This window comes from Sus scrofa, chromosome 13 (genome assembly GCF_000003025.6).
Source record: "Sus scrofa isolate TJ Tabasco breed Duroc chromosome 13, Sscrofa11.1, whole genome shotgun sequence".
Classification (NCBI taxonomy): domain Eukaryota; kingdom Metazoa; phylum Chordata; class Mammalia; order Artiodactyla; family Suidae; genus Sus; species Sus scrofa.
The window spans coordinates 77,953,969-77,975,473 of NC_010455.5; the positions used below are offsets into that span (position 1 = coordinate 77,953,969).

General features: G+C 44.5%; 1 protein-coding gene across 3 annotated transcripts in view; it reads left to right on the forward strand.

Moving 5' to 3' along the window:
- IL20RB (interleukin 20 receptor subunit beta) overlaps positions 1 to 21,505 on the forward strand; it is a 39,803-nt gene that overhangs the window by 7,613 nt on the left and 10,685 nt on the right. For all 3 annotated transcript variants that reach the window (XR_002338102.1, XM_003358566.4, XM_013982051.2), the window contains exons 2-4: positions 13,551 to 13,677; positions 15,646 to 15,836; positions 20,204 to 20,328. Coding sequence is in view for 2 of the 3 variants with exons in the window: in XM_003358566.4 (XP_003358614.1) it covers positions 13,551 to 13,677; positions 15,646 to 15,836; positions 20,204 to 20,328 (443 nt within the window). In the remaining variant the exon portion in view is untranslated. The remainder of the gene's footprint in view (positions 1 to 13,550; positions 13,678 to 15,645; positions 15,837 to 20,203; positions 20,329 to 21,505) is intronic.

Sequence of the window (21,505 nt, forward strand, 5' to 3'; positions counted from 1 at the left end):
GCCTGAAGGCAGGGCCTGGGCATCTTTCCTGGTGTCCCCACAGCCCCCAGCATAGACTGAGCATGTTGGTTGATTGGTTAGTCAGTTGATTGATTAATTAATTGGTGGAGCAAACAAGGTACCAGGAAAATACTATTCTACTAACCCAAAAGAAGAAGACCGGGAGGCCAAATGAGAAGGGGCCAGCATATTTTTCCTGATTTTTAAAAAAATAGAGGTGTAATTGACAAATAACATATCATTAGTTTCAGGTGTACAACATACTAATTCACTATTTGTATGTATTTTGAAATGATCACTGTAACAAGTCTAGTTAACAGCTATCATCATACATAATTACAATTTTTTTCCTGTGATGAAGATGTTTAAGATCTACTTTCTCAGCAACTTTCAAATATGAAGTGTGGTAATTATAGTCACTATGCTGTACATTACATCCCCATGACTTATTTTATAACTGGATAGTTATACTTTTTAATTCCCTTCACCTATTTTTAATTTGACATTTTCTTCAACAAGGCAGTCCAATCTTTTTAAACCTTTTTCTGAAAACTCCCATTTCAAACGGACCTCTTCTGACACCTAGAAATTTACACAGAAAAAAAACCTCCCAAAAATCACAACCACCATTACCCCCACCTCCCGCCCCACACACATGCAAAATACACAAACAAACCAATGGTGAAAACCACAAGATGTTAGAGCCAGAAAGACCTATGTGTGAGTTTTGACGTTTATCACTTGCTAGTTCAGTGACTACATCACATCACTTCAGTTTCCTCATCTGTAAAATGGTCAAAAGAGCCACTTTGTGGTTGGGAGGTGTCAAATGAGATAATGCAAACAAAGGCACTCTGGAGAGGTCAGAGTGCCCACCCCCATGTTCCTCATCAACTGTTAGTTATGTGAACAGGTATAGTGTGTGCAGATATTTGCTTTAGTTGAAGTTGTCTTTATGCAAGTTTTGCCATTTCCTCTGGATCGTGTGGGAGCCTGCAATGAATTCTGGAAATTCTAAATGAACTTCTGTTACTCTAGATCCCTGGAACAGATGGGTAGAATTCTTGCCTTGCCCTGTCCCTTTCAAAAAATAGTGTGTGATTCAGAAACTGATTCCCACTACCAATAATAATAATAATAACAATGACCATCACGACTGACATTTATGAGCACACCCTGTGCTCCAGATCAGCAAAATTGTTTTCTTGATGTCTCATATCAGTCCGGCAAGATGGGTGATATAATCCCCTTTTTAGACACTAGGAAACAGAGACTCAGAGAGGTTCAGTTATTTGCCCAAGTATATACATCTAGGAAGTGGGAGAACTGGGATTTGACTGGTCTGACTGGCTACAGAGCCTGTGCCCTTGGTACTTCTCTTTAGAAGAAGCTGAGACATTGAAACAGGCCAGAAAAAGGTTGGAGGGACAAGCAAAAGTAATAAAGATGTTGCTACCTTTTCTGACACACTTGCCATAAGGGCTGTTGGAGGTAAATGTGGAAAAAGAGGACCCAAATGAAGGGAGTTGACAGCAGACCCAGCCAGGGGAAGCCAGCATGGCATTCTTCCAGGAAGGAGGTGCAAGGATTTCTGCCTGGGAAGTTCACCTGACCACTTTGTCATGGGTAGCCTTTATGCTGCTTTTTTAACACTGACTCAAGATTTTAGGAAATAGATGTTCAGCATAAGCTTCAGAGCAGCACAAAGGTATAATGTGAAATAGATGGGGACTAAGGGGAAAAAAAGTCCAAGGCTAATTTGATTACAGAGCCAGATGAGGTTCACCTGTTTAGTTTTCATTCATTCCTCATTTCTGAGCACCCACTATGTGCCTGGTTCTAGGTTAGGTGCCCATTAGAGATGAACAACACAGTCCCCCATCTTCAGGGGACATAAGAACCTGCTAGGAAATACATTTAAGTCTTTGGGGAGTTATCATTCATAGTTTTCACTATTCTTCAGGTACCTGAAGTAAGGTCTAGATCAGTGGTTCACAATCTCAACACATGGGAATCACCTAGGGAGATTTTGAAAGTACAGATGCCAGGATTTCACAGCCAGAGTTCTGACTTAATTTAGGGTACTATCTGGACTTTGGGATTTTTTAGAACATCCTGGGTGGGGCTCCTTAGAGAAGTAGTTTATTCTGTAACTGAAAAAATACAAGTCTGGTGCATCTTCTGGTAAGGAAAGAAGTGCTCAAAAAAAGGATAAGGGGGAGTTCCCATCGTGGCTCAGTGGTTAACGAACCCGACTAGTATCCATGAGAATGCAGGTTCAATCCCTGGCCTTGCTCAGTGGGTTTAGGATCCAGTGTTGCTGTGAGCTGTGGTGTAGGTTGCAGATGCAGCTTGGATCCTGAGTTGCTGTGGCTGTGGTGTAGGCCTGAGGCTGCAGCTCCAATTCGACCCCTAGCCTGGGAACCTCCGTATGCTATGGGTACGGCCCTAAAAAGACCAACAAAAGGCGGGGGGGGGGGGGTACAAAATGCAACAATATCTTGGATTGGAACCTGGAACGGAAAAAGGCATTAGTGGAAAAATTGGCAAAATCCAGATAAAGTATGTAGTTTTGTTAATAATAATGTACCAATGTTGGTTTCTTAGTTTTGACAAATATATCATGACTGTGTAAAATGTTAGTATTAGGGGAAGCTGAGTGAAAGATATACAGGAACTCTGTGTACTTAGTGTCTGCAGTTTTTTTTTTTTTTTTTCCTCCTATAAATCTAAAATTAGGAGTTCCTGTCCGTGGCTCAGGGGTAACGAACCTGATTAGGATCCATGAGATGCAGGTTCCATCCCTGGCCTCACTCAGTGGGTTAAGGATCTGGCGTTGCCGTGAGCTGTGGGGTAGGACACAGATGAGACTCAGATCTGGCATTCTGTGGCTGTGGCGTATACAGCTCCAATTCGACCTCTAGTCTGGGAACTTCCACATGCCACAGTTTTGACCCTAAAAATAAATAAATAAATAAAAATAAAAACGAAAAAAGGAAAAAAAATCTAAAATTATTCCCAAATGTAAAAGTCTATTAATAAAAATAACGTGAAAAAACAAAGTGAGGGATGGAAGTTAAAAGGACACGGAACCAATCTGAAAGAGCTCCCAATGACCAAAGCTGGAACAATTTCTATTAGAACATCGCAGCAATTGTTGCTGCAAGTAATATCCACCAATAAATGCAAAAATTAATGAGTGAAAGTTTGAGGAGAAACAAAATATTTGCAGAGTGTCACAGTGTCTCCTCTAAGTTATTTGTTAATTATAAACAGGAAAATGGTAGTTTTATAGTGAAGACACCACCTTAACCTTGTGGTCAGGGTTAACATCGCCAGTAATAAGACATATTAACATCATGTCCTCCCTGTGAGTACATGACAAAAATGTATGACCTTCATCAAATCACGAAAAAAAAATCATACGAACACAAACAGAGGAATGTGCTACAAAATAGCTGACCAGTACTCTTCAAAAATGTCAAGGTCATAAAGAAAGACTTAGGAATGGAGAATAACTAAATATAACACCTAAATATGGGATCCTGGATTGGTTCTGGGAGGAAGGAAAGAAAGAAAAAGGAAGGAAAGAAGGAAGGAAAACCATGCCTGGAGTCTTACACAGCTAATGAAGGGGGATGAAACATTGTCATGAAAACACAATTTGTACATAGACATGTAGAGCACCAGAAGAAAGAAAGAAGGACTTTAGGGGAAAATTGGTGAAATTCGAATAAAGAGTGAGGCTTCATTAATGATATTGGGTCAATGTTAATATCTTCAATTTCATATTTGTACTGTGGTTATCTACATGTGGAAGGCTGAGTAGAGGGTATATGGGAGCTCTCTGCCCTATTTTTGCAACTCTTCTGTAAGTCTGAAATTATTTAAAAACTAAACATGAAAAGAAACACAAAAGGCCACCTCCCCAGTGATTTTAATGGGCTGCCAAGGTTGAGAACCATTAGTTTAACGTCTATATACCAGTGCTTCTCAAACTTAAATACACATATGAATTATCTGAGGAATCTTGTTAAAAATGCATATTCTGGTTCAGTAGAGGGTACAGGCTGCAGCCTGAGAGCCTGCATTTCTAATAAGCTCCAGGGCATATGATGCTGCTGATCCAAAGACCATACTTTAAGACCTTGAAGTAACAGATCACTTTCCTGAGGCATGGATTTGTTTGCACACCTTTTGAAGCTGGGGTGTGCATACTAGTTACTTAGGGAGTGAGTGATGCCAGCAACCTGTTTAGCAGCCATGTCCTAATTTAGCCTTGCCTTTTCTTCTGGTCATATACAAGGTGATTCTCTTGAAATAATTTACCATATTTTAGGGTATACTGTCAGTTCCTAGTACCAATATCCCCTGAAGTGCGATCACAATAATGATCCCCTAAAGCGTCCACATTCTTATCCCTGGAACCTGCGAATATGTTATGTTACTGTCTATGGAAAGGGGGATTTTAATGTTATGGGGTTTTGAAATTGGGAGATTATCCTGGATTATCAAGGTGGGCCCAGTTTAATCACACGTGTCCTTCAAAGCTGAGAACCTTTCCTGGATGTAGTAAGAGAGATGGGAGGACGGAAAAAGAGGCTGGAGGAATTCGAAGCATGAAGAGGACTCAACCAACCATTGTCGGCTTTGAAGGTGGAGGTGGGGGGGCATGAACAAGAAGGCAGGGGTGAGGGGCCCTGGGGGAGGGGTTACCAGCAGCTGGGAATGGCAAGAAAACAGTCTCCCCTAAAGTTCCAGCCAATACCTTGATTTTAGCCCACTTAGACTTGGTTCTGACTTCTAATCACCAGAAATAATAAATCTGTGTTGTTTTAAGATGCTGCATTTTGGGAATTTGTTATAGCAATACTATACCAATAAATTGCAAGAGAGAGGGATCAGCTTTGTGAATGCAGCTCTATACCAAAAACGTTGCTTAACTATGTTCACCACGCTGAGCCCCAGAATCTTAATTGTCAGGTCACAGTCACTCAGCTCAAGTTTCTGTTGGCAACACCACCGAAGAGCCTCCATCCAGTGGGCCTTCTTGAGATACCAGAGTCAGACTGCCAGAGGGAGAACTATACAATTCTCTATAGTAACAGGTGCATAGCTATTCACAGGGAACCAAAGGATTGTACCGAGGGGTCCAGTCTCTCACTGCAGCTCTGGTGAGAATTCTCATCCAGTGTGGCTGAGGAAATGATTCTTCCCAATTTCACACCCTCCTCACTGTCTTTCCTGTTCACACTTCAAACTCACTCTTCCCCTTCTTCTTGATGGTGTTTGTTTTTGCATTTGCTCATTTACATCAAGTGGCATCTCTATTAACTGGTTTCTGCCTTGACTTCAATACACACTGCTCCTGGATTTCTTGTTAATGAGACTGCTGTGTGCATCAGAAAGTTTTCTTTTCCTCCATGTAATTGTGTTCTCAGGACCATAGTGAGCCACCTCAAACAATTGGAGGGCATTTTAAAACCCTTTGTAGGAGTTCCTGTCGTGGCTCAGTGGTTAACAAATGCGACTAGGAACCATGAGGTTGCGGGTTCCATCCCTGGCCTTGCTCAGCAGGTTAGGGATCCGGCGTTGCAGTGAGCAGCTTGGATCCCGCGTTGCTGTGGCCCTGGTGTAGGCTGGAGACTGCAGCTCTGATTCGACCCCTAGCCTGGGAACCTCCATATGCCGCAGGAAGCGGCCCTAGAAAAGGCAAAAAGACAAAAAACAAAACAAAACAAAAAAACAAAACAAAAAAATCCTTTGTAGGTGAACAGAATCACTTTCAGCTTGGAGCCTGAGCTGAAAATATAGTTCCTGCCTTGTAAAGTCATTTCCTATTTAGTGTCCTAACATAAAATGGATGCTTCTTCATGAAGTGCCATGATAATTTCTATGTAACCCGATTAAATGTCCCCTAGCATCACTAGTCCGTGAGCATTGCTGTCTTTCCACCTCACACCCAATGCATGTGTGTGTGCGTGTGCACGCGCGCACGCGTGCGCCACGTAAATAACAGCAAAACAAAAATGGAATTTGGAATATGCTATACAAATGGCATAAAGATATTGAAGATGTTGCCTCTAGGGCTCCAAAAGAAGCAACTGCTTTCATTTTAATATAGGAATGAGACTATTTTGCCCACAATGGAGTTAGATTTGGAACTTCACAGGTAGGAGAAGACAGTTACAAAAGTGCAAACTTGTTTTTTTTTTTTTTTTTTTTTGGTCTTTTTGCTATTTCTTGGGCCACTCCCGCAGCATATGGAGGTTCCCAGGCTAGGGGTCCAATCGGAGCCGTAGTCTCTGGCCTACACCAGAGCCACAGCAACTCGGGATCCGAGCCGTGTCTGCGACCTACACCACAGCTCACGGCAACGCCGGATCGTTAACCCACTGAGCAAGGGCAGGGACCGAACCCGCAACCTCATGGTTCCTAGTCGGATTCGTTAACCACTGTGCCACGACGGGAACTCCAGCTGCTTTCATTTTAATATAGGAATGAGACTATTTTGCCCACAATGGAGTTAGATTTGGAACTTCACAGGTAGGAGAAGACAGTTACAAAAGTGCAAACTTGTTGCACAACATAATGGAGCCATCTAAAAGCTGGGATATCTCTTGCTTTTGTCCTGTCTGTGTGCCCCCTTGTGAAGACATACCCAGAAATTCAAGCGTGTTCCTTAAAGCCTTGATGAGTGCCCTGAATAGGCCTCCCTCGCTGATTCAATAGATTGCACCTAATTGTACAAATTTACTTTTTTCCTAGGTACGTTTTATCCCATTTGAGTTTAATCTCATCACGGTCTTTTCAAACTATTACCTTTGGAATGGATTAGCAATGAGATCCTGCTGTGTAGCCCTGGGAACTTTGTCTAGTCACTTATGATGGAGCATGATAATGTGAGAAAAAAGAATGTGTACATGTATGTGTAACTGGGTCACCTTGCTGTACTGGGGAAAAATCGTATTGGGGAAATAACTATTAAAATAATGTATCCCATCATTTAGATAATCAGAACGAATGCTATTTTTTTCAGGTGTATTTTTTAATTGAAATTTTATTGCAGTAAGTCTAGATTCACATGCAAAGGTAAAGAGATGGTACGGAAAGCCCAGTTTCCCCAGTGGTATTTTTCAAAACAATGGTATAATATCACAACCAGGATATTGATATCATGAATACAACCTACCCATCTTATTCAGATTTCCTGTTTTACTTGCACTCATTTGGGTGTGTGTGTATGTGTGTGTGTAGGTTTGTGTATTTATCACCACAGGAAAGGTACTGAACAGTTCTAACATCACAATGATACCTCCTGTTGCCTTTTTATAACCTTACCCACCTTTGCCCTCCTGTGCCTTTCCCCACCGTTTCTAGCCCCGGCAACCACTGATCTGTGTTCTCTGTTTCTGAAATATTGTCACTTCAAAGTGTTATATAAATAGAATCCTACTTTTAGGGATTGGCCTTTTTCATTCAGCATAATTCCCTGGAGATTCAGTCAAATTGTTTTCTGTAGTGATAGTTTATTCCTTTTTATTGAATATACCACAATTTGTTTATTCACCTGTCTGAGGACATCTGGGCTGATTCCAGTTTGTTTATGAACATTTATTGTGCAGATCTTGTGTGATATAAGTCTTTTTTTTTTTTTTTTGTCTTTTTGCTATTTCTTGGGCCGCTCCTGCGGCATATGGAGGTTCCCAGGCTAGGAGTCGAATCGGAGCTGTAGCCACCGGCCTATGCCAGAGCCACAGCAACGCGGGTTCCCGAGCCGCGTCTGCAACCTACACCACAGCTCACTGCAACGCCGGATCCCTAACCTGCTGAGCAAGGGCAGGGACCGAACCCGCAACCTCGTGGTTCCTAGTCGGATTTGTTAACCACTGTGCCACGACGGGAACTCCATAAGTCTTTATCACTTCAGGATAAATGCTCAAGAGTGCAATTGCTGGGTGGTATAGTAATTACAAATTTAGTTTTATAAGAAACTGCCAAACTATCTTCTAGAGTGGCTGCACCGCCTTACATTCCCACGAGTGATGTATGAGTGATCCACTTCCTCTGCATCCTCACCAGGATTTCGTTTTGCAACTTTAAACAATTTTAGTCTTAGAGTTCCTGTTGTGGTTCTGACATTGTCTCTGTGAGGGTGCGGGAACCATTCCTAGCCTCACTCAGTGGGTTAAGGATCCAGTTTGCCATGGTTGTGGTGTAGGCCCCAGCTGCAGGTCTGATTCAACTCCTGGCCTGGGAACTTCCATGTGCTACAGGTGTGGTCCTAAAAGAAAAAACATTTTTTTTTAGTCATTCTGATAACTGTGTTGTGCTATCTCATGGAGATCTTAATTTGTACTTCCCTAATATCTAATGATGTTGAATATCTTCCCATGTGCTTATTTGCCATCTGTATATGTTTTTTGTCTTTTTCCCACTTTCTTTTTCTTTTTCTTTTTTGTCTTTTTAGGGCTGCACCCATTGCATATGGGGTTTCCCAGGCTAGGGATCAAATTGGAGCTGTAGCTGTCCCCCTACGCCACAGCCACAGCAACATGGGATCTGAGCCACATCTGCAACCTACACCACAGCTCATGGCAATGCTGGATCCACTGAGCGAGGCCAGGGATCAAACCTGATCCTCATGGATGCTAGTTAGGTTTGCTACCGTTGAGCTACAATGAGTACTCTGCCCATTTTCTTTCTTTCTTTCTCTTTTTGTCTTTTTGCCTTTTTTAGGATTGCTCCTGTGGCATATGGAGGTTCCCAGGCTAGGGGTCTAATCGGAGCTGTTGCTGCTGGCTGTGATCCTTAACCCACTGAGCAAGGCCAGGGATTGAACTAGCAACCTCATGGTTCCTAGTCAGATTCATTAACCACTGAGCCACAACAGGAACTCCTCTGCCCATTTTCTAATTAGATTGTTTGCTTTTTTACTGTTGGGTTTTGAGTGCTCTGTGTGTGTATATATATATATTCATATTATATTACATATATTCATATTCTAGATATGAATCCTTTGTGAGATATATAGTTTGCAAATATTTTTTCCCAGTTTTTATCTCTGAACAGGGTCTTTTGTAGAGCAAGAGATTTTAATTTTGATAATGCCCAACTGATTTTTCCTTTTATGGATCTTACTTTTGTATTGAAGTCTAAGAATTTTTATCTAGCGCTGAAGACTTCCTCCTATGTTCTTTCCTAAAGTTTTAGAATTTTACATTTTACATTGTCTATGATCCACTTTTAATTAATTTTTGCATAAGGTGTGAGATTTAGGTTGAGGTCTTTTGTTTGCCTGCAAATATCCAGTTGCTTTAATATTATTTGTTGAAAAAGCTATCATTTTTTTCACTGCATTGCTTTTGTACTTTTGCCAAAAGTCTTCTGAGCACATTTGTATGAGTCTATTTCTGGGATCTTTATATTGTTTCATGAATTTATATGTCTATTCCTTTGTGAATACCACACAATCTTAATTAATATATCTTTTTTTTTTTTTTGTCTTTTTGCTATTTCTTTGGGCCGCTCCAGCGGCATATGGAGGTTCCCAGGCTAGGGGTCCAATCGGAGCTGTAGCCACTAGCCTATGCCAGAGCCACAGCAACGCAGGATCCGAGTCGCGTCTGCAACCTACACCACAGCTCACGGCAACGCCGGATCGTTAACCCACTGAGCAAGGGCAGGGACCGAACCCGCAACCTCATGGTTCCTAGTCGGATTCGTTAACCACTGTGCCACGACGGGAACTCCATTTTTTTTTTTTTTGTCTTTTTGCTATTTCTTTGAATTAATATATCTTGATACTGGGTAGATCGATATCTCTCACTTGTTTCTTTTTCAGAATTATTTTAGTTATTCTCATTCCTTTACCTTTTCTTATAAATTTTATTTTATTTTTGTCTTTTTGCCTTTTTTCTAGGGCCACTCCTGTGGCATATGGAGGTTCCCAGGCTAGGGGTCTAATCGGAGCTGTGGCTTATAAATTTTAGAAAGAGTTTGTCTACATCTATAAAAAACCTTGATGGACTTTTAATAGGAATTGTGTTAAACCTGTATATCAATTTCAGGAGAATTACGATCATTTCAACTATGTCTAACTGTCTGATTCATGAGCACAGCATGTCTCTCCATTTATTTAGATTTTATTTGAAATTTTTTACCAGCACTGTGGAGTTTCCCCCATACAAATCCTGGATATGTTTTATTAGATTTACACCTGATTATTTCCCTTTGAGGAGAATGAATGTAAATAGTATGTTTAATTTCTGTAAATTTGTTCACTGCTAGAATTTAGAAATAAAACTTTTTTTTTGTTTATCTTATATTCTATGAACTTGCTGAACTCACTATTAGTTTTAGGAGGTTTTTTTGTAGATTCTTTGGGATTTCCTATGTAGCCTATCATATCACCTAAAAATAGGGGGAGATTAATTACTTTTTTTCCCAACTATAATGCCTTTTACTTCTTTTGTTTGCCATACTACAGTTGCCAGAACTTCTAGTACAATGTGTTAAATAAAAGTGATAAGGGTGGGCATCTTTTTCTTGTTTGTGATTTTAGAGGGAAAGCATTCAGTCTTTCACCATTGAATAAGATGTTAGCTGTAGGATTTTGTTTGTTTTTTACAGAAACAGGCTCACAGACACATAGAGAACAGATTTGTGGGGGAGCGGGGGAGAGTGAGACGAGAGTGGGAGGGGGAGTTTGGGGTTAGTAGACATAAACTATTACATTTAGAATGAATAAACAATAAGGTCCTACTGTATAGCATAGGGAACTACATCCAATTCTCCTGGGATAGTCCATGATGGAAAATAATATTTAAAAAAAGTCCTATGGCGCAACGGGATAGGCGGTGTCTCTGGAGCACTGGGACACAGGGTTGATCCCTGGCTGGGCACAGTGGATTAAGAATGCTGCTTTGCCACAGCTGCAGCTGCAGCTTGGGTCTGATCCCTGGTCCAGGAACTCCATATGTTGTGGGGTGACCAAAAGAGAAAAAAAGAAGGAGAGAAAGAATGTATATATATGTAGTATGACTGAGTCATTTTGCTGTACAGCAGAAATTGGCACAACATTGTAATTAACTATGCTTTAAAATTAAAAAAAATTTTTTTAAAAAGATGTTAGCTGTAGGTTTTTTATAGATGGTCTTTATCAAATTGAGATAACTCTGTTGTTCTTAACTTTTTTTTTTTTTTTGTCTTTTGAGGGCCACACCCGTGGCATGCGAAAGTTCCCAGGCTAGGGGTCGAATTGGAGCTGTAGCCGCTGGCCTACGCCACAGCCACAGCAACGCCAGATCTGAGCCACGTCTGTGACCTACACCACAGCTCACAGCAACGCCAGGTCCTTAACCCACTGAGTGAGGCCAGGGATTGAACCTGCAACCTCATGGTTACTAGTTGGGTTCATTTACCACTGAGCCATGATGGGAACCCCCTGTTGTTCTTAACTTGAAGCGAGTCTTTTTGTCTTTTGTTTTTAAATCCTGAATGTGTGTTGCATTTTGTAAATGCTTTTTTTCCCGTGTCAATTGATACGATTGTATTTTATTTCTTTAGCTTGTTGAAATGGTGAATTATATGAATTGATTTTCAAATGTCAAACCAGACTTACATACCTGGAATAAACCCCACTTGATCATGGTATATAATACTTTTTATACATTATTGAATTTGGATTACTAGTATTTCGTTGAAGATTTTTGTCTTTTTTTTTTTTTTTTTTTTTTGCTTTTTAGGGCCACATCTGCAGCATATGGAAGTTCCCAGGCTAGGGGTCAAATCAGAGCTACAGCTGCCAGCCTGCATCACAGCCACAGCTTACTGCAATAATGGATGCTTAACCCACTGTGTGAGGCCAGGGACCGAACCCACTGGCCTCATGGATCCTAGACAGGTTCGTTAACTGCTGAGCCATGAAAGGAACTCCAAGATTTTTGCATTTAAGTGTATGAAATATATTGATCTATAGTCTTTTTGCTTTTTTAAAATATATACTATCCTTGTCTGATTTTTGTATCAGGTTAATACTGGCCTCATAAAGTAAGTTGGAAAGTGCTCTTTTCTTCTTCTATTTTTGGGGAGAAGTGGTATAAACTTGGTGTTAATTTCTCTTTAACTATTTCATGGTATTCTCCAGTGTAACCATCTGGACCTGGATATTTCATTTTGAAAGTTTTCGAGTGATGAATTCCAGCTTTATATTTACATAGCTTTATAATCCCCACGTACCTGACTAGGGAAATGCTTTGTCCACCAGAGGAAGGATGACAGAGAGGACCATGCCCCACCCTCCCATGTTACCTTGCTGGAACTGGCCCTTTCCTCTTCATCCCTTGGATGATTGCAAGTTTAAGGGTGGGGAGGGCAGGAAGCCTCCCATGTGGGTGCCCCAGGTGTTTCCTCACAGGGCAGATGGTGGATGCTGAGAGTGAGATGGGGAGACACTACCAGGGTCTTAACTTAGAGAAGAAGGAAGGGCACCAGCCAGGGTGTCCCTGGCAGCCCCCATCCTCTCGTGGTCACAGGGCTTGATAACGAACAGCAGGTGCCAACCTGGAGACAGGCACAGAGATGAAAAGTCCCAGGCGAGGGCCCCAGACCCATACACACTGTGCTGTTGATGTTATCACTGCAACTGTAACAGCAAAAGGTGGCAGGTGTTGGGCGTTAAAAGAGGAGCGTGTGAAAGTCAGAGGAGAGGCCCATAGTGGAAGATCCATGCTACACCCTGGGTTACACACAAGGGTGAGCCCTGGGGCTGCCCAAAGTCCTTATGAGAGCGGGTTCAGCTTCACAGGCCTCTTTGATTCTCTGTGCAAACTGTAGACCTACTGTGTGTGCCCAGTGTGCACATGGTGAGCAGATGCTTGTGTTGGGCTGGCTCAGAGGCTTGCAGTCTGCCTGATGAGCTGGCCTGCTGTGCTCTGGGCTGGACTCCTCCTTCCACAGCAGACCCAAGCCAGAACTTCTCACCTGGCAGCCGATGTCCTATTTGGCCTTACTGCGGGACACAAAGGAATGTGCTTTGGTACCTTTTGGCAGTAACAGGAGAGGGTGGCGATGAGAAGCTGGCCGGAGGCAGTATGGGTTTGCCATGTAGGGGTAGGAGACTCAGGTTTATGAAAACCGAGGTCACATAGTGGCAGAGTCAAGGTCTGAATCTAGGTCAATCTGACATGGGGTTGTACATAATGGGCTTCAGTTTTCTCATTTATACAGCAGAGAATCTGGTGGTCCTCACCTCCCAGTGTGGTCATTAGGCTAAAGGAGATAATCGTGTGATAACCTAGTAGGTGACCTAGACAGAGCATCGTAAGTGCTCAATAAAATTAGCCTTTATTATTATGAATGTTGACATGCCATTCTATCACCAAAGGCAGAATTAAAATGACGACAGCAAAAATTAAGTTTGAACACAAGTATGGTGAAATTACAGTTGTTCCAAAGCATGTGAGTTCTTTCATTAGAAACTAACTTGAAGCGGTGGCATTCCCCTATGTGAGCTTACCTGTAAGCCTGTCTATCTGACTTGATCCCAGATGGAGTGGCTGTTCTGCCTGCCCCACAGAACATCTCAGTGCAGTCAACCAACATGAAGCACGTCTTGACCTGGAGCCCAGTGATGGTGCCTGAAGAAATAGTATACTATTCTGTCGAGTACCAGGGGTGAGTTTTTTTGTTTGTTTTAGTTTATCTCTTTTGGATAGTCGTTAACTCCTGGAGGCACAACCCTCATTCCAGAGCCCAAGGAGGCTTTGTGAGTCCAGGGAGAGATTATTTCCCATGATCTGCCTCTCGTGTCTGCCTCTTGGACACTGAGGGAGCTGACGCAGCAAGGGAAATTGTCCCGTGGATTTGACGGTGAACAACCTGGGGACACAAACATTTATAAACACATTTTTTGGTGAAGCTTGTTTTTAACAGTGCGTCAATTGTCTATCACTGAAGAAAATATTAGGAAATGAGGTGGACTCTCACTTGAGGTGGAGAAATCATTGGAGACTGAGATCCTCTGGGGATGAGGGAGACCTCGGTTTTCCCGACTGTGCGCATGTCCCTAGGAGCCAAAACAAATTGTGACCCTCTATGTCAGCTGGTCCTCTTCCAGGTATCCAAGCTCTCAGAGGTGTTGAGTGACAGGGACACAGAAGGTGTTCAACATATTTCATTAACAACTCATACACTCTCAGCTGCTCCAGGTGTAGACTTTCTCCTAGGCTCAGGGGTACAGTTGACCAAGTTTCTGGAGATAAGGAGCTTACATTTACCAGAGGAGACAGTAAAAAGTTCAAGAAATAAAGACACTAGGTCTACACTGTCCAATGTAGTGGCCACTAGACATGGACAGCTATTTAAAGTTAAGTTAGTTAAAATTAAATTAAAATGTCTGTTTCCCTGTCATATGAGCCATATTTCTTTTTCTTTTTCTTTTCTTGTCTTTTAGGGCTGCACTGGTGGCATATGGAGGTTCCCAGCTAGGGGTTGAATTGGAGCTGTAGCTGCCGGCCTACGCTACAGCCACAGCAAGGCAGGATCTGAGCTGCATCTGCAACCTACACCACAGCTCACAGCAATGCCAGATCCCTAACCCAATGAGCAAGGCCAGGGATCAAACCCTCGTACTTTTGGATGCCAGTTGGGTTCGTTAACCACTGAGCCATGATGGGAACTCCTCACATGAGCCGTATTTCAAGTTTTTTTTTTTTCTTCCGCTTTTTTATGGGTGCAGATTCAGCATATGGAAGTTCCCACTGAGCAAGGCCAGGGAACAAATGCACATCCTCACAGAGATTACATTGAGTCCTTAACCCGCTGAGCCACAGTGAAAATTCCGCATTTCAAGTTCTTAATAGGCACATGTGGCTAATATCACATAGAAAAACACCCATGCAGAATAGTTGCACCATTGCAGAAAGTTCTATTGGGCAGCACTGCTTTGGGTGTCAGAAATCAGTGCTAGGAGGGAGCTAAAAGGCTGATGCAACAGAGATGACACTGTGACAACTTTTATTAGATGGGCAGGGGAGGTCTGCCTGAGTATGTGCTGTTTAAGCCAGTGGCTGAAGGACAGGAGCAGCCGGCCAATGTGGAATGCAGGGGCAGAGCATTTGAGACAGTGAACGTGTCAGCCTGTTGGGGAAACGGCAAGGAGGCCTGTGTGGAGAGAGCATCATGCTGAAGGTTGGAGTGAGAGAGAAGGCCAGAGAGTCTTGTAGGCCATGGGGGAGGTTTGGATTCCATTCAAGGCCAGAGCTCCTTGGAGAAATGTTATGCTCTGCTGAGTGATGAAGGGTTTGGAGAATGGCAGGAAGGGAAGCCGGAAAAGCAGTCAGGAGACCCAGCAAGGCAAGGGGTGCAGTGGCTGCGAACGGGGTGGTGACTGTGCAGACAGACCAGGACAGAGTTTATGGGGTTTAGGTGGGGTTTATGCCTGGATTTCCCTCATCTGGTAAGAAAGGGCGTAAGGAAGGATGGGTGGTTGGTGAAGGAGGAGAGGGGAGGAAGTGGAATGTGGAGCCAATTCTTCTTTTCCGGACCCATAAAAAGTCAGCGAATGAGGCAGGTACTTGAAACCATCATTGAGGCTGGGGAGAAGGGGCTGCTGTGATACTGTCTCCTCCTCTCTTTGTCCAGAGAGTATGAGAGCCTATACATGAGCCACATCTGGATCCCCAGCAACTGGTGCTCACCCACCACAGGTCTTGAGTGTGACATCACTGATGACATCACTGCCACTGTGCCATACAACCTCCGGGTCAGGGCCACGCTGGGCTCACAGACCTCGGCCTGGAGCACCCTGAAGCACCCCTTTAATCGAAATTCAAGTAAGGCCCTTTTCTACTTACTCCACACCTCTACCAGTTCACACCCACCCCCCTTTCAGGAGCCATGTTCACTGAGCCTTTAGGATTCTTTTCAGCATCAAATTAGTCTTGCAAAGTCAGAGTACTGTGAACATAAACAACCCTAACTGGTCTATTTAAAAAGTTTCTGGCAGCTTCCTACAGCACCCCCCTCTTTTGTTTTTGCTTTTTAGGGCCACTCCTGTGGCCTATGGAAGTTCCCAGTCTAGGGGTCAGTTTGGAGCTATAGCTACTGGCCTATGCTACAGCCACAGCAACGCAGGATCCAAGCTATGTCTGCAACCTACACCGCAGCTCATGGCAACACCGGAGCTTAAGCCACTGAGTGAGGTCAGGGATGGAACCTGCATCCTCATGGATACTAGTCGGATTCATCTCTGCAGCGCCACAACAGGAAATCTACCCCCTCTCATTTCAAAAGAGACTTTGGAAGTTATTTATGATTTTCTCTGGAAAGAAGGCTGCTCTAGAATTGGGGAGATGAGGCTAAGACGGCCTCTCTCTACCCTGATGGTGCCTCAGTAAATCTTATACTGCCTCCCATCCCTACCTCATTAACTCCATCTTTGTTTCCTGTGTGTGCATCTTTGTGCAATAGTGTCTATACATTATTAGCGTGACCAGAAATAGTCTTTTGGAAATGAGTAAAATTTCTATAACAATAGAACCTGGAAAATGATGGAGAAAGAAGTAAGGGAAGAACCCAGATTAGTGACCAACTATGGCAGAGTGCAAATAATTACCAAGGTGTAAAAGAGTGTGTGGGGGGCATAGCAGGAGCAAGGGCAGGATGGCCAGCAGGTGAGGAAGCAGCTGGTCACAGGGTGAAGGGCTTTGACATAAAGCTTGATCAAATCAATAGAGGGGCTCATGGAAGAAGAGAGGGTCTAGGCCAAGTCTGTCTCACCGAACACTCGCCCTGGCTGCTGTGGGGAGAATTAGCTTCAGGCAAGAAAAGAGTCGGGGGGTGAGTGAACCCTGCAGCTGAGCCAAGGTGGGTCCTGAGCCAAGGTGGGTCCTGATCCCAGGAGTCGGGGAGGGGAGCGAAAACATAGCCATGGCTGAGTTAGAAAGTTTAGAGCCTTGGGGACAAGTTACTGGGAGTCAGAGTTGTGGGGAGACAACGATGGTGTCCGGCTTCTATTTGAAGTTGGTGAGAATGTCATCCAACGCAGAGAACCTAGCAGGGGTGACTGGTCTGAGGAACAGGAGACTCTCCTGGCTTTGGGCTATTTGAGATGGGGATTCCTATAAGATATTGTGCCTCAGATGTCTGATTTATAGTTGGAAAGCAGGCCCTGGGGCTCAGACAGATCAAGGTCAGACACAAAACTAATAGCTAATTAATTAATAGCTAATCACCTCACTTGGGAGCAGGTGAGATTGTCCAGGGACAAGACGTGAGGACAAAGAGAACCCAGGAAAAGATTCTAGGAAATCTATATAAAGAGGATGGAGGGAAGGGCACCCACAGGTGCCGGGAGAGGGAGAGGGGCAGGGAGAGGGTCATGGAAGGGAGGATAGGAGAGCTGCTGATAGGTCTGAAGGAGGTCCCTAAATGGGTCCTTGAGAAAGTGGCTTCGTGGAGCAGTGAGCATGTTGGTCAGGCTGCCGGCTGGAGGAGTGAGTGGAGGAGAAAGGCGCAGGGCAGCCCTCCTCTGAGAGGGGTGTGGATGATAATGTGACCGGTTTGGACATGCAGGAAAGGCAAGGGAAAGGCTTGCCTTCGGTGACTGGTTTTCTTGGTGTGGCAGGCAATCCTCTGGTGTGAGGACGTAGGAGGGTTGGGGGCAGCATGTACAGTAATGGAAGGAATCGAAGGTTACTGAGGGGTGTAGAAGGTGGGGGAGCCCACCCTGGAAGGGGCTGAGGAAAGTGAAGATCCATTTGTAGGGGAAGTTGGCCCTCTAGATTCCGACAGTTGTGGTTCTAATCCCAGTTCAGCCACTCGAGTCCTTTTCTGTAAGACGGGCAACAGTTTGCCTCACTGGGTGACTGTGGGCAAGATGAAATGTGTAAATGATCAGGGCAGTGCTGTCTTATCACAGCACTCAGCTATTAGTAAGTATCACTACTATTACCATACTACTATTACTGTTATTATCCTAGGGATGCCAGAGTTAAGAGCCAGAGAGCAGAGGAAGGAGTGAAAAGGTGGGGACTGGCATGGGACCATTGAAGTGGGGTACCAGTAGGAATTTGGGTGCAGAATGTGGGCTCCTCTGCCCAGGTGTCATTCCCTAGGCACTGGGAGGATATGGCAGAAGCAGTGAGATCCCACTGGCAGGCCCTGCGGGAGCCTGTAGGGCACTGGAAGGTGGTGCAGCTTTGCCTCTTCCTGCAATGCCCAGGCAGCATCCAACACCACCTCCTCTGGGTCCTAGAAACACGGAGCTCCAGCTGGGGCTGGCAGCAGGGGTTGGAAAGGAAGGCATGGGGTGCTTGGAGATAAGGAAGTGCCTGCAAAACTACGTGGGTGGGTGTGTGCAGTAGGAACTTGCACTTGAAAAGGCCAGTGTAAACAGGAAAAGGGCTTGCTGCTGGAGAAGCTGAGGAAAGGATTCTCTGTACCTGCACCAAAAGCAGAAGATGTGATCCTGTGTGGTCCCTGTGCCGGTGATGTTGGCTGTAGAGCTGAGATGGAATTGAGATTCTTAAGGGCATTAAGTCTGTAGTTGGTCTTTGAAAAATGCAGAGGTTCTTAACCTCAGTTGCATGAATTCAAGTCACAGGGGAGCTTTAAAACCATTTATCTCTGGGGCCCATCCCCAGAGTCCGATTTAAATGATCCATGTGCATCCTGTTTCTTGGGAGTTAAAAATTCTCCCCAGGTTATTCTCATGTATAGCCAGAGCTGAAATCCACTAATACCAAGGCTCAACACCCCACACAGCAAAGTCTAGAAACATGGAAAGACATGAATTCAAATTCTGGCCATTAACTGTTGTGACTCTGGGAAAATCACTTCTCTAAGGCTCTGTTATGTCATCTGTACAAAAGGAATAGTATTTACCTTCTTAAATCTACTGGATGGATTAAATGAGATAAGGATGTAGAGGACAAAGGACAGAGGCTCAACACTGTCAAGAAAATCCCCTGAACTGAAATGACCTTAGGGCATTTTCTCTAATCCTATTCTCAACAAAGATGGAGATGGAAAGTCCAGTTCTAATCATGTTTGACTTAAAACTGGAGGAATCAAACATCTCTTTTCCTTCTGGGGGTGTTTCAGAGGTAGTCTATTGGTGCTGTGTGCTCTTATGATGGCTCTGAACAGGGTCTGTTTTGCACAGTTGGTCCCTGACTCCCAAGTCCTCCTGTCCCCTATTCAGGCAGCTCTTCAAATGCCAGGAAATGCTTTGTTCTCTGAAAACTCCCTGCAGGAACTGCCTTTCTTTTGAGTGTCCACTGACCCCAAGGCAGGGGGATTTAGCCCAGAACACGCTCCACTCTATTTCCTAAGCCAAGCCCAACAATCAGGGTGGCCCTTCTGGTCCCGCAGTGTCTGGATCTGGGAGGCAAGTCTGGACCCATCATTAGTAGTCAGGGACTAAAGACTCTCTGTTTAGGCCCTTTTGTTCTTGGTCTGCTGATAGAAAAGTATCCGTGGAGGTTGCTGGCCTTTCTGTTTGGGATCTAATTATGTATAAGATGGTGTTTGTGTTTGTGCTGTGATTTCTAGAGCTAATTATTGAAATTTATAAATCCCTCTGATTTTCCAACATATCCTGTTAAGGATATGAGATAAAGAATCCTTGGACCAAGAATGCTGCTGATTTTTTTTTTTTTAATTTTTTTTTTAGGGCCACACCCATGGTGAACGGAAGCTCCCAGGCTAGGGGTTGAATCAGAGCTATAGCTGCCGGTCTACGCCACAGCCGCAGCAACACCAGATCCAAGCCACATCTGTGACCTACACCACAGTTCACAGCAATGCCAGATCCTTAACCCATTGAGTAGGGCCAGGGATCGAACCTGTGTCCTCATGGATTCTAGTCAGGTTCATTATTGCTGAGCCACTACGGGAACTTCTGATTTGCTAATGTTTGATAGTTAGCAACAGCTGGTATATATCACTGATCTATGTTAATTACAGTTAAGTTTTTCTTTTTTTTTTTTCACTTGCTTATCACTCGAAATGTGTTTACTGAGCACCTGCTGAGTACAGGAGAGGACTGGAGTACATGTTTCTTTGTGCTGTGAAACCACATCTAAACCCTCCCCCTCCAATGAGCCTGGCATGTTTCCAGATGACTTGGTCATGGTCTCTGGACAGAAATCAGTCCTGTCTGGGGCTGGCTCTGATTCTCCCCTTGTCTTGCCAACAGCCACTCTCATCCCACCTGGAATGGAGGTCACCAAGGATGGCTTCCACCTGGTTATTAAGCTGGAAGACCTGGGGCCCCAGTTTGAGTTCTTCGTGGCCTACTGGAGGAGGGAGCCTGGTGCCAAGGTGAGACTTCCAGCTTCGGCCTTTGAGTTAGGCTTTAGAGAAGAAGGCACAGACTTCTGAGAGCTGAGTGAGGAAAGCCAGCCCCTGCAACACTAGCTGTCTGGGGTGGCTTGAGGATGAGCAGACCTAATTGTGGGAAAGGAGAGATGAGTGTAGGATGACAAAGCTGGCAGCCTCCTCCTCTAAGACCCACCTTGGTCCAACCTACACCTTGGCTGGGAGCCATCTCAGGCCAGATTTGCTGAGGTATGGGGGCTGCCTCCTTGCCTTAATCTCTGACATTTTTGGATCCACAATACCTTTTCAATGCATTTCTTCTCCTTCATCAGCGTGTCTTCTCAGCCATTCTCCCTGGCGTGTTTAGGGGCAGCAGACCAGGGTGTTCCAGATCAATTGGATGATTTCAAAAGTGTATGGGCTGACACAAGCCTCCTGAGGGTGTGTATCTGGGCAGGGTGCAGAAATCAGGGCAGAGAGCCAGGAGCTGGCTTAGGCACAAAGCTAATTATGCATGGGCGGGCCACCTGGAATGCCTAGCTGGGGCGCTGGCCCCTCCCTGTGGGACAGTGACTGCAGGCTGGGCTGGGTGGAAGGTCAGCTTCCCCAGAGGGTGTGGCCAAACATTGCATAGCCTCAGCCTCAGAAGGTCTAGAGCTTGGACAGATCCGTGGAGGCCCTGTCCCAGCTGATATCACAAGGACTAATACTCCGTGATAAGGGCTCTCACAGACTCTCTGAAGAGGCCCCGAGTCAGGCTGCAGCACAGCCTCCCTTATCCAGCAGTCATTTCTTGCAGAATCCTTGCTTCCCTCTGATGGGTCTTCTCTATTGCACCTCTCCCCAGCTTGTCCTGACCCCTCATCACTCCTTCCTGCATGTGCCTATGGCCGTGCCTTACCAGGCCTGCCTCCCCTTTACCGTGTCCTTTCCTCTTGACCCCTGGTTCTAGCTGCAGGTATTCAGTTTCCCAAGACCAGTTCCCAGGGGAGGAAATCTTCCTGGTCCTGCTTATCTTATCAGGCCAAGCTTAGGGGTTGCTGGTTGCTGGCTGGCCTCTGGTAGACCCTTCTCAGGCCAAGGGTACTCCTCACCTAATGCCTGGGTCTGGTGGACAGGACGTGTGCCCTATGACCTTCTCAATAGGGGTTGTGGGCTAGGTGGCTTTCCCTGGAAGGTG